This window comes from Chrysochloris asiatica, unplaced genomic scaffold (assembly GCF_000296735.1).
Source record: "Chrysochloris asiatica unplaced genomic scaffold, ChrAsi1.0 scaffold00046, whole genome shotgun sequence".
Taxonomy (NCBI): Eukaryota; Metazoa; Chordata; class Mammalia; order Afrosoricida; family Chrysochloridae; genus Chrysochloris; species Chrysochloris asiatica.
The window spans coordinates 15402489-15415424 of NW_006408564.1; the positions used below are offsets into that span (position 1 = coordinate 15402489).

General features: G+C 39.9%; 1 protein-coding gene across 1 annotated transcript in view; it reads right to left on the reverse strand.

Moving 5' to 3' along the window:
• Positions 1-12936, reverse strand: part of CADPS (Ca++-dependent secretion activator) — a 755300-nt gene that overhangs the window by 566826 nt on the left and 175538 nt on the right. The window contains exon 4 of the mRNA XM_006862100.1: positions 8712-9044. Within this exon, the coding sequence (XP_006862162.1) occupies positions 8712-9044 (333 nt within the window). The remainder of the gene's footprint in view (positions 1-8711; positions 9045-12936) is intronic.

The following is a 12936-nucleotide window of genomic DNA, read 5'->3' on the forward strand; positions in this document are numbered from 1 at the left end:
CTGGAGAAGGATATCATGTTTGGTAAGGTGGAGGGTCAGAGAAAAAGAGCAAGACCCCCAACGAGATGGCTGGCAAGTGGCAGCATCAATGAGCTCAAACATGACAACATTGTAAGGTTGGCCCAGGACCGGACAGTGTTTCATTCTGTTATGCATAGGGTCACTATGAGTGGGTACTGACTCGATGGCACTTAACAACAACAACCAAATCACTTGGTGGGAATTAAGAAGACATTGGATATAAAGGAAACAAGTGTCAATTATTACAGTTTGATGAATTTGACTTATACTTATAAGTATAAGTATATGGATGTATTAGCTCAAAATACCAACAGAGAGGGAAAGAGTCTTCACATCAAGTATCATTCCTACCCCCTCTGTATACAGTGTATATAGGGATGGGCAACTTAGATACCTCCTAAAATGAGGAGGTAATAAAGGCATGAAGTGACTGGCTTACAAATTTTCAAGAGAGAATTTAGTTTAAGAGTTTGTGGGGGAAGATAGAGTCCCCATTGAGTAGTTTTCATTTTGTATATATGGGTCTGGTGAAAAGAGATGGGGATAAGATTTTTGTGATTCAATAGTAATCGTTCATGACTAATTGTGATTGTCACAATTGTAAAGGTAAAAGTTTTGTGACAAAAATGGGGGAGTAGTTAATCTTACCAGAAACAGAGGACCCTACGACCATCAATGGAGAAGAGCACAAGTGGAGTGTGGGACCCTATCCAGAGAAGCAGTGACACCAGAGATGGATGCAGACATGGGGACATGGAGAGAAGAACAGATGAGGACTCTAGACTCATGGAGAGGGACCGAGTGCTGGCAGCCAGAAGGCAGGCCTGCAGAATGTGCACTTTGATTGTTTAAATTATTATATATTCTTGAATGTTTTTATGTACATGTCCCCATCCCACCCCACCCCACCTCAGCCCCACAAAAAAGGAAAAAGAAAAACAGAAGGAACGGAAGCAAGTACTGTTGAATGACGGTGCATGGAGGAGATTGTAACCACTGCAATGAAATAATGGTGTAAAGCTGATGTTCTCCCATGTAAACTATCACTGAGTTCACAAATTAAAAAACAACAATAATCTCCTTAAAAAAAAAAAAAACATGGTATATAAAATCCATATCCAGTAAATTCAAGGTACCACAAGTTTTCAGTTAGCAGTCAGGTGCTTATTCAACATACCACACCAGGTTGTTTCAGGAAGAAACTCATAAAGAGACTTTTAGAAATCAATAATAAAACACTAGATTAAAGGTGTTGTTGAGTAACACTGAGTCGGTTTCACTCATAGCGGCCCTGTATGGGGTGTCCAAGGAATGGCTGGTGGGTTTGAACTACCAGCCTTATGGTTCACCGTCCATTGTCTATCCTACAGCACCACACAGGACTCCAGATTACAGCTAGTCCTGTGATACAATATGCATTGTTGCTGTTGTTGTTAAGTGCTGTGGAGTCAGGTCCGACACATAGCAAGCCTGTATAGGGATTCCAAGGAGCAGTTGGTGGGTTTGAACTGCTGACCTTGTGGTTTGCAGTCCAGCACTAAACCTCCAGCACCAAACCAGGGGCCATTAGAGGAAAAGACTGTACAGATTTCTAGTTTTGAAGCGCTTAGGAATTGTTTTGTCTCATAAGTAGAAGGTCAAGGAAAAATACAATAAAACATAAAACAATTTTAGCAGGGTGAAGATGAAAGTGATAGGATTTCATTTCTGTGTCCTTGCTCGTGTGATGTGACTGGGTTTTGCACAGCTGCAGGTAGTCTTTGAGAGTAGAAGTGAGTGAATCTATCATTTCTGACACTGGATTACAGGCCATGACAAGAGCTGTATTTCCCGTCTGCCCACATATAGGCTGGCAGCAAAGGAAGAGGCAGTTAGATGGCTACACACACAGATTTCTGGTGAAAGCTGGTCAGTCTGGAGATCCTTTTGGAGTAGCATCAAAAAACTTTATCCCTTCAACCTCTTTTCATGAGGACAGTTTTCACCCCAGCTGTGTCTCCCATGTCAAAGTTCTATTTTAATACTATATGGACTCCTGGTGTTGTATTGTAGGATCGGCACTAGAATACAAACTACACGCTTGTAAGTTAAAACCCACTACCTGCTCCTCAATAACCTTATACAGGGTTGCTGAATCGGAACCAACTCAATGGCATTAAACAACAACATTTCCATTTTAACGTATTTTACAGAAGTTCAAATTCTCTTGACTTTCTGGAAAAACAAAAGTCCTGAGATAATCTTTAATATTAAACAAAAAATACCCATTGAAGTTTTCTTTAAATGAAACAATTGTTGTTTAGTGCTATCAAGTTGATTCTGACTCATAGCGACCCTGTATAAGGTTTTTAAGGAGCAGTTGGTGGGTTTGAACTGTCGACTTGGTGGTTCAAAGTTCAGTGTTGACCCTACAGTGCCATACCAGGATTCCAAGATGAAACAATAGTTTAGCTTAATTAGTAAAGAATCTATGCCTTCAGCACTGGGCTCTTTTAAGAACTATCTCGACACCTAACAACAACAACATGTGGAATCAAAATGATATTAACAACTTGGCAGGTTAAATGGGAAGGTTAGGGGACAGTAAGTTTAAAGCTGCTGGGGTTGTTGTTGTTAAATGCTGTGGAGTTGGTTCTGTGTTATAGAAACCCAATATAGGGTTTCTGAGGAATGGCTGGTGGTTTTGAACCACTGACTGTGCAGTTAGTAGTCAAGTACTTTCAATACAGTGCCACACCAGCATCCTTAGAGATGCCAATGTGGAAAAAATAATTCAGAAAATACAGTGAGAATAGTTGCACAATTTGAAGAATGTAATCAATGTAAATGAATTGTACATGTAGAAATTGTAGAATTTCATCTTGAAAATCATCTTAACTGTGATTTCACATTCATTGCTTCCTAAAATAAAGAAAGCTTTTAAAAAGTGATTTGGTTTAATAACTGAAAACACACAAATAATAGAAGACAAAATAGATGACTGAGACCTTCTAAAAATTAGCCATTTATGTGAATCAAAAGATTTCACCAAAAGAATAAAAAGAGAATCCACAGAATGGGGATACATTTTTTTCAGTGACACATCAGATAAGGGACTACTCACTAAAATTCATAAAACACTTCAACACCTCAACAAGAACACAAATAATCCAATTAAAAATGGGCAGAGGACATGAATAGAAACTTTACTAAAGAACACATTCAGGTGGCCAGCAAATAAATGAAAAAAATGCTCAAGATCATTAGCCATTTTTGTTGTTGTTTAATGCCATAGTGTCAGGAGAGTTGAAAATCAAAACAGTGAAATATCATCTCACCTCAGCATTAATAGCAAAGTTCAAAAAATGGAAAACATCAAATGTTAGCCAGAATGTGGAGAGACTGGGACCCTCCTATACTCCTGGTGGGACTGTAAAATGGTGGAAAACGGTATGATAAGTACTGGACTGCTAATTACATGCCAGTGGCTCAAACCCATCATCTGTTCCTCGGAAACCCTATACAGGGGTGCTATGAGTTGGAACCCACTGGATGGCACTTAACAACAACAAGAAGTAATGAGAAAAAAAAAAAAAAAAAGCAATCTCCAGAATCATTTTGCGACTAGGGTCTCTGTAATGTTGCATTTTCATTATAGCCTACGAGGGTGACTTTGGATCCTATTCTAGGTATGAAAACCATCTTCGAGTGGTGGAAGGCACTACCAACTAGCTACCTCATTCTAAATGCCACTTAGGATGAAATAATATTTTAAATAAAATACCAATTAAATTTAATTTTAATTGAAAATTTCAAAATAATTACTGACCCAATCAAAGCAACCCCCTACCTTGGGATGAGTAATTACTATTTTGAAATGAAGTTGACATAGATGAAAGAAAGATGTCATCTGTCTGCAATATAAGGGGACTGCAGGAGGATAGTGGACAAATTCCATTATCTTTTCATTGCATTTTCTCATGAATTTTTTTAAGCCCTCTCATATATGTATTATGTTATGGCATACCAAAGAAACACTTAATTAATTATAAAAATTTCAGAAAATTCTGGTGGGACATAATAGTTACTAAAAAGACCATGCATACCAATTAAAACAATTTTCTATTACCCATTCTTTTATGTGGAGTCCAAGTGTGGCTCTGTAGGATAAACACTGGACTGCAAACCACAAAGTTGGTGGATCAACCCTACCAGCCGTTCTTCAGAAACTCTATACAGGGTCACTATGACTTGACTGCATTAAACAACTCAATAATCCAGCAAACATTTATTGAACACCTACTAAGTGCCAAACAGTGTTTAAAGCACTGGAAATATTAGTAAATGAGGCAAAGATGACTCTCTGCTCTCATTGGAATATTAGTCTGGTGAGATTTAGTGGTGACAGTGAGACAGATAGTAAACAGATAAACAAGATTAACAGAACAGTGGAAAATGGTGGTAACTGTTGTGAAGAAAATAGAATACAATGATGTGATAGAGGCTGGGTTGGTGAAGAGAGTGGGAAGGGAAAGTTCAGGTGAAGTGGTCTTGAAAGGCATCTTGGGAAGGTGACATCTAAGCTGTGCCACTCATGCATAGGGCCTAGCAACCAGCATTCTGAGCTGAAGGTAAAGCAAACACAAAGACCTACAAGTGAGAACCAATTTGATGTGTTGGGGAAATAGAAAGATGGTCAGTGACCATCTAACAGGGGAGTTGTTAGGTGCTGTCATTTAGTTCCAATTCATAGCAACCTTATACACAGAAGAATGAAACACTGCCATGTCCTTTACCATTCTCAAAATTGTAGTTATACTTAAACTCATTGCTGCTGCTACTGTGCCAATTTATCTTGTCGGGGGGCCTTCCTCTTTTTCTCCCACCCTCCACTTTACCAAAATGAAATCTCCTTCTTCAGGGACTGGCCCCTCCTGGTAATGTGTTAAAAGTATGAGAGATGAAGTTTGGCCATCATAGCTTCCAAGGCGCATTCTAGCACAGATCTGTTTGTTCTTTTGGCAGTCCATGGTACTTTCAATATTCTCCTCCAAAACTATAACTCAAATGTATCAATTCTTCTATGGTCTTCCTTATTCACTGTCCAGCTCTTGCATGCATATGAGGTCATTGAAAATACCATGGCTTGGGTCCGGAGCACCTGAGTCTTCAAGCTGACATCTTTGCTCATGAACACTTTAAAGAGGTCTTGTGCAGCAGATTTGCCTAATGCACAATGTCTTTTGATTTCTTGACTGCTACTTGTTTTTTGAAAGTGTCCAAAAGTTTTTGTTAATGCTCTTCCATGAGTTCTTTCAGTACCTATCTCACACAAACTTTTTGAAACTCAAGTCTGTCATGAATTATTTCATAAGCAGAGCCATGGCTGATCTGCAAATAATTTTCCACATAATCCACTGTCATTCTTCTATTCAACAGAATCAGTTTACGTGCATGCTCAGTGTTGTCATCAGCTATGGATGTGGATAGGTGTTTTAATATAATCAGACTGTGGATAATTTCTGACTCACCCTCGAAAGTCTGAAGTATAAGAGATGAAATCTTGCCATCCTGGCTTCTAAGGAGCATTCGGGCTGTATTTCTTCCAACATAGATCTGATGGTTCTTCTGACAGTCTATAGTTTTTAATATTCTTATCCAACAGTATAACTCAAATGCATCAATCCGTCTAATGTCTTCTTTACTCATTGTCCAACTTCACGTGCATACGAGGTTATTGAAAACACCATGGCTTGAGTCAGGTGTACCTTAGTCTTCAAATTGGCAGTCATGTTCTAGAACACTTTAAAGAAGACTTTTGCAACACATTTGCCTAATACAATATACCATTTGATTTCTTCCTTACTACTTTCATGATAGTGGATCCAAGATCAATGAAGTCTGTTTATCATAATGCTATTTATTGGTCGAGTGGTAAGGACTTTTGGTTTCTTTACATTGCGGTGCAACCCACACTGAAGGCTGTGGTCTTTGATCTTCATCAGTAATTATTTTAAGTCCTCTTCCCTTTCAACAGTATGAAAATCAGCATCTTTAATATATTCATATACTAACTTTAGGTCTTAGCTGGGGTTGTCATTCTAAGAGTGGTGAGATACCCTTGGAAGGTTTTATATTTTTAAAAGATTACTCTAGCTGCTATATAGTGGATGCATTACAGTACAGCAAGAGGGCAGACAGGGCTAACAGCTAGGTACACCCTGTGGCCATGCAGCTAAGAGATAATGGTGGCTTAAACCATGGGGACAGCTGTGGAAGCCGAAAGAAACAACATACAAAGTCCTACAGTTCTTGTGTTAAACATTTATGGTACTGCTTAAAGTTTTAACACAATTTAACCCACTTTGGGACATGGAATTAGCCCAGGTAAACCATGACATAGTTGAGTTTCTTAAGAGTTCTTAGAAGAGGAAGGGCAGAAAAATTACTAAGGGAGGCCCTTGTTTAAAATGCTATGAGTTGAAATGGACTGCACAGCACAAGACAACAATACCAACAGCCCTGAGACACTTGAAGCACTGTGGTATAACCCTTACCTTCCATGTAGGAGGAGACCCTGGTTAGACTCCTGGTCAATACGCCTCACAAGCATCACCATTCTTCAGTGGATGCTTTATGTTGCTGGGAAACCCATTTCATTGGTTTCAGTGGAGGTACCCGACTAAGATGGACTAGGAAGAGATCTACTTCCAAAAATTAGCCAATGGATTACAGTGGTCAGACCCATAGTTGATCCCAGGGATGGCACAAGACTGGACAGTGTTTCATTCTGAGGGGCATGGAGTTGCCATGAGTTAGGGGTCAACTTGATGGCAGCTAACAACCCTGACACTGGAGAATCAGAATCTTAGACATGTGGTCTGGCAATGTGCATTTAAAATACTCCCAAATTCCATACACTACATTATGCAAAGGAGTCCTGGTAGTGTAGTAGGCTATGCATTGGGCTGCTAACTGCAGGGTCAGCAGTTTGAATCTACCTGTCACTCTAGGGACAAAGATGAGGTTTTTTGCTCTTGTAAAGATTTACAACCATGGAAACCCTATCAAAGTTCACTATGAGTAGAAACCAACTCCATGGTACACAGCAGCAGCAGCAGCAGCAAAATATATAAATGACTGCACTACAGGCTAAGCACTAGGCTGCTAACCGAATGATCAGAAATTCAAACCCATCAGACAAACCTATATATGGTTGCTATGAGTTGGAGCTGACTCAACGGCACTTAACAACAACACAAAGTATGCAGTCAATACACTTTTGTGGAATGAATGAAGAAATGGGAAGACGAGGCTGGTAGTCAAGAGCTAGGGTAGCTCATTGTCCAAGCAGAGCCTCAGATAGCCCCTTCAGATTGACTTGGTCATTTATGGTGTGGCTAATACAGTTATTCACCACATAACACCCATTTGAGGTAACATTTAATTACATACTTGTCCATGGTCCCATACAGTTATAATAGAGCTTAGAAACCATGATTAGAGAATAGGATGTAGCAAATGCAAGAGTAACCTATGTATCTCATGTCTCTTGTATACAAAGCAATTGCACAATTGGTATAATACATATATAACCTACACAACACGGATTTTCATAGTCATAATGAACACCTATGACTAGTAGGTTCATGTATGTACTGTACTGTACTTTATATTTTAAAAGTTTAACATATAACAGTGTATGTTTTGATTTTGTAGGCAGCAGCTTCCAATCTCATGCATTACGAGTCTCTTGAGTATGGTAGCATTTTCTCTGTTTTATTTTATTTCAAACATATTACTGTGATGTTCATCATGGCTTCCAACACAGCAAAAACAGTGCTAATGATAGCAGTAGCTAGTGACAAGGGAGAAGTATTGATTTGGAAGTGCAACAAAATGTTATTAAACAACAAACACAAAGGCTGTGAATCAGTGAATTTAAGCCTGTCACACTTAACAACTACAATGATCCTCAAAAACAAAGAAAAATATTTTCCAAGCTGTTAAAGGATCCACTCTACTGAGAGCTATAAAACGAACAAAAATGTTAGAGAGACCTATACTTATATCACTGTTGTTGTTGTTAAGTGCTGTTGAGTTAGTTCCAATCCATAGTGATCCTGAATAAGTTTTCCAAGGACCAGCTGGTGAGTTTGAACTGTCAACCCTGTGGTTCAAACCGATCTTGTAGTTGAGTGCTTATCCTCCTACTGTACCACAGATATGGAAAAATACAAAAGCAAATCTCTCTCAGTAGGTTAAGGATCACTGTTGAAACAGGAAGCTTGGTTGAGATGCTTAAAGAGAAAGCAATTCCAGACTATGATACAGTGTTTGATTTGCTTAATGCAATACACCATTTGATTTCTTGCCTACTGCTTCCATGAAGTGTTGACTGTGGATCCAAATACACTAGTATGAACCACACATTTTAAAGGTAGAACTTAAAAACAAAAAATAAAAAGAAAGAAGAAAAAAAATGAGATAACACTTTCAACATAATGGGAGCAGCCTTGATTCACAAGGACAAATTATTCGGCACAATAAACACAATGCCTAGGGCTTGAATTATATTTAACTTTATACTGGCATAGTTGTAAAATATAATTTTTAGTATTGTTTTATTTTGTTACCAGAAAGTAGACAAAAAAAGTCATACTGTGGTCATATTGACCCACAGCTTTGAGCCCAAGTGAAAGGCACCTTACCTGGCAGGCGTTGTATAGGAGTTGGTGTTCGAACTTCTTGATCCCAAGGATGTTCTGGAACATCTCGTAGAGTTGCTCCTTGCTCAGAATCAGCTCGGAGGCTGCACTGGCTGTCATACGGGCCTGCTGCTTCCTGGGATCCTCTTCTCCACGGTAGATGGCATCGAACTTGGCCATCCAGGAGCTCAGCACGGTCTCTTTGCTGAGGCCGTCAATCTCAGGCAGGCTGCGCACCCTCTTCTCAATGTGCTTCTTGAAGACCTCTCTTGAATCGTTGGCAGAGCAGCCCCCACTCTGCACCATGCGGGCCACACGATCACTCTTCAGAAACACCTGAGCAAGGGCAAAGCCAGGAGAGAGGGTTAGACACTGCCCATGAAAGGGATGGGCCACAGGAACTGGACACAGGATCACGTGAACCACAAGAGACATGAGAGTGAGTCAAATCATGCCCCCACCACCAGCTGTGTGAGCTCAGACAAGCCACACACTTTACTTCTAAATATGCAAAATGACAATGACAACAATATGTACTAGTTGTTTCAAGGATTGAATGAGACAATGCTATCGTATACAGGAGCACACTGTTGTTAAATGCCATTGAGTTGGTTCCCACTCATAGTAACACTGTATCAGGTTTCCAGGAGGAGCAGGTGATAGACAGTAAAGTGCTGACCTTGTGGTTCACACTGACCTTACAGTCAGTGTGTATCCTATAACACCACCCCACGACTCCATAGGAACATCTAGGGGTGGGAAAGTATACATTCTCACCTCCTAATTCCTGGATTTCTTCTCTGCCATTAAGTCACTGTGTGCCTCTCTGTATCTCAGTTTCCTTATCCATAAAACAGAGACAATAATAGATCCTGCACCATAAGTACTTTAAAATGAGGATTAAACTTTTAAAACAGTACCTCTTCTACATTAAATGCCACATGAGTTTGATGCTGTTGTTGCTATATGTAAATTATCTGGTATGATGCATGGCACATAGCACTTAAATATTAACCATTATGTGTATCTTATTTTATCCACACAGGTAAATAGTTGTTTAAAGTCTGTCTCCCATCCTTGCTCCCCACAATATCATCAGTACCTAGGACAGTGCCTGCTGCTGTTGTTGTTGTGAAGTGCCACCAAGTCAGTTCCGACCCATAGCGACCCTGTATAGGCTTTCCGAGGAGCAGATGGTGACCCTGAACCACTGACCTTGCAGTTCAAACAGCTTTGCCATCTGGCGCATTAACCCACAGCGCCACACCAGGACTCTGTTGTTGAGTGCCATCAAATCTGTTCTAACTCATAGTGACCTTGGAGTTTCCGAGGAGAAAGGGAGGTGACTGTGGTTTTCAGTCCATTTTGCAGTTGGGAAAACTAAGGCTTCATAGAGAAGGGACCTTCTCTAGGCAATTCTAAATGGTTAACTATGAAAGTGTACTCTTTGCACTCCCTACTGGTTTGCGTCTTCCCTGTGGCTCTCTTGAGTAGCAGAAAACCTTGGATTGGTTTGCTGGTGCTGCCTGGGCCCTGAGACTAAAACATCCATAAAAACTCATTAAGAATATTTTGGTTTTGCTCCATCACCCACTGTTCAGAACCTTATATGGCCACATGGCTGTGCAGCCAAGGTACTGCTTCATACTCAGAGAGAGGAAGCATCTTCCATTTTTGAGACGTGATCTGGTTACACTTCAGAAGTATATAAAGATTCTTTCAGAGACAGAGCAAATGCTTGCTTGTGCAGGTTGCAAGAAATGCCCTCATTGCCCATGAGGACCACATTGCTTCCAGGGTATCTCATTGCCTCATAGTTTATCACAAAGCCCTTCCCAGGGAGAAGAGATGTTAGAAAAGCAGACTTCATTCATCACAATCTAATAAATTAAACTTAGATAGAAGAATGCCTGAGGGTTTGCGTCACAGGCTAGAGGCTATGGTCTGTCCCTCTGTACTTGCAAACTGGTACTTTCTTGAGACCTTATAGTTCAATTTTAAATCAATATCAGAGAAAGTATTCCAAATGAACTCTTAGGTCTTATGAGTCTTATAATCTAAATAATTCACCTAAAAACCTGTCAAGCTTAAGGCAGATGGTTATTCATTTAATACACTGTATGTCTTAGCCACGTGGGTCTTTTCTTGTTGTTGTTAGGTGTCATTGAGTTGGTTCTGACTCACAGCGGCCCAATGCACAACAGAAAACAGAAACACTAGTCCTGTGCCATCCTCATAATCGTTCTTATGCTTGAGCCCACTGTTGCTGCCATTATGCCAATTCACTTCATTGGGGATCGTCACCATTTTAGCTGACCCTTCATTTAACAAAACATGATGTATTTCTCCAGGGACTAGTCCCTCAGGTTAGATAGGTTTGAAGAATGAGGGGCAAAATCTTGCCATCCTGGCTTCAAAGGGGCATTCTGGCTGTACTTCTTCCAACATAGATTTGTTTGTTCTTCTGCCAGTCCATGGCATTTAAAAATTTCTCTCCAACACCACAACTCAAATGCATCAATTCTTCTACAGTCATCCTCATTCATTATCCAACTTTTCTCAATGCATATGAAGCCTATTGAAAATCACATGGCTTAGGTCAGGCGCACCTTAATCCTCATACTGCTATCATTGCTCTTGAGCACTTAGAGAGAGGTCTTGTGCAGCATATTGGCCTACTGCAATGCATTGTTTGATTTTGTGTCTGCTGCTTCCATGTGTGCTGATAGTATATGAAATTTTTTACAACTTCCATCTTCTTTCCATTTAAAATCAAGATGTTTTTTATTGGTCTAGTGGTGAGGATTTCTGTTTTCATTACATTAACATGTAACCCACACTGAAGGCTGTGGTCTTTGATCTTCATCAGTAAGTATTTTAAGTCCTTTTAGCTTTCAGCAAGCAAGGTCATATTATTTGCATATCACAGGTTGCTAATGAGTTTTCCTCCATTTCAGATGCCACATTTTTCTTCTTGTTGAATTATTTGCTCAATATACAGATTGAATAAGTATGCTGAATGAATACAACCCTGATGCACACCTTTCCTTAATTTTAAACAATTCGGCCTTCCTTTGTTCTGTTCAAACAACTGCCTCTTGGTTTATGTACAAGTTGCTCATGAACACAATTAAGTGTTCTGGAATGCTCATTCTTTGCAATGTTGCCCACAGTTTTTCATGATCCACACAGTTGAAACCTTTGCATAGTCAATAAAGCACAGGTAAACACCTTTATGGTAGTCTTTGCTTTCAGCCAAGATCCGTCTGACCTCAGCAATGATAACCCTGGTTCCACATCCTCTTCTGAATTCTGCTTGAACCTCTGGATGTTCTGTCAGTGTATGGTTGCAGTAGTTTTTGAATGATCTTTAAGCAAAATTTTATTTGCCTGCAATATTAATGATATTGTCCAATGTTTTCCATATTCCGTTGGGTCACCTTTCTTTGGAATGAGCACAAATACGGATCTCTTCCAGTCAGATGGCCAGATAGTTATCTTCCAAATTTCTTGGCATAGATGAGTGAGTGCCTCCAGTGCTGCATTAGTTGGTTGAAAGATTTCAATATGTTTTCCATCAAGTCCCAGGGCCTTGTTCTTTGCCAATGCCTTCAATGCACTTTAACTTCTTTCAGTATCTTCGTTCCTTGTAGGTGTATGGATATTATCCTATCACAGAAAGGAATATAGACCAAGACAGATCTTCAAATGTTCTTTTTGATGTTGAATGTAACACCATTGTTGTTGTTGTTAGGTGCCATTGAGTTGGTACCGACCCATAGCAATCTTATGCACAGCAGAACAAAACACTGCCCAATCCTGGGCCAACCTAACTACTCTGGCCACGCTTGAGTCCATCGATGCTGCCACTTGGCCAATCCATCTCATTGGGGAGTCTTCCTATTTTTCTCTGACCCTCCACCTTACCAAATATGATATCCTTCTCCAGTGACTGTTCCCTCCTGACAATATGTCCAAAGTTTGAGAGACGAAGTTTGGCCATCTTGGCCTCCAAGTAGTACTCTGGCTGCACTTCTTCCAAAATGGATCTATTGGTTCTTTTGGCAGCCCATGGCACTTTCAATATTCACCTCCAACACCATAACTCAAAAACATCAATTCTTCTATAGTCTTCCTTATTCACTGTCCAGCTTTCACATGCATATGAGGTAACTGAAAATGCCACGGTATGGGTCAGGTACATCTTAATCCTCAAGCTGACATCTTT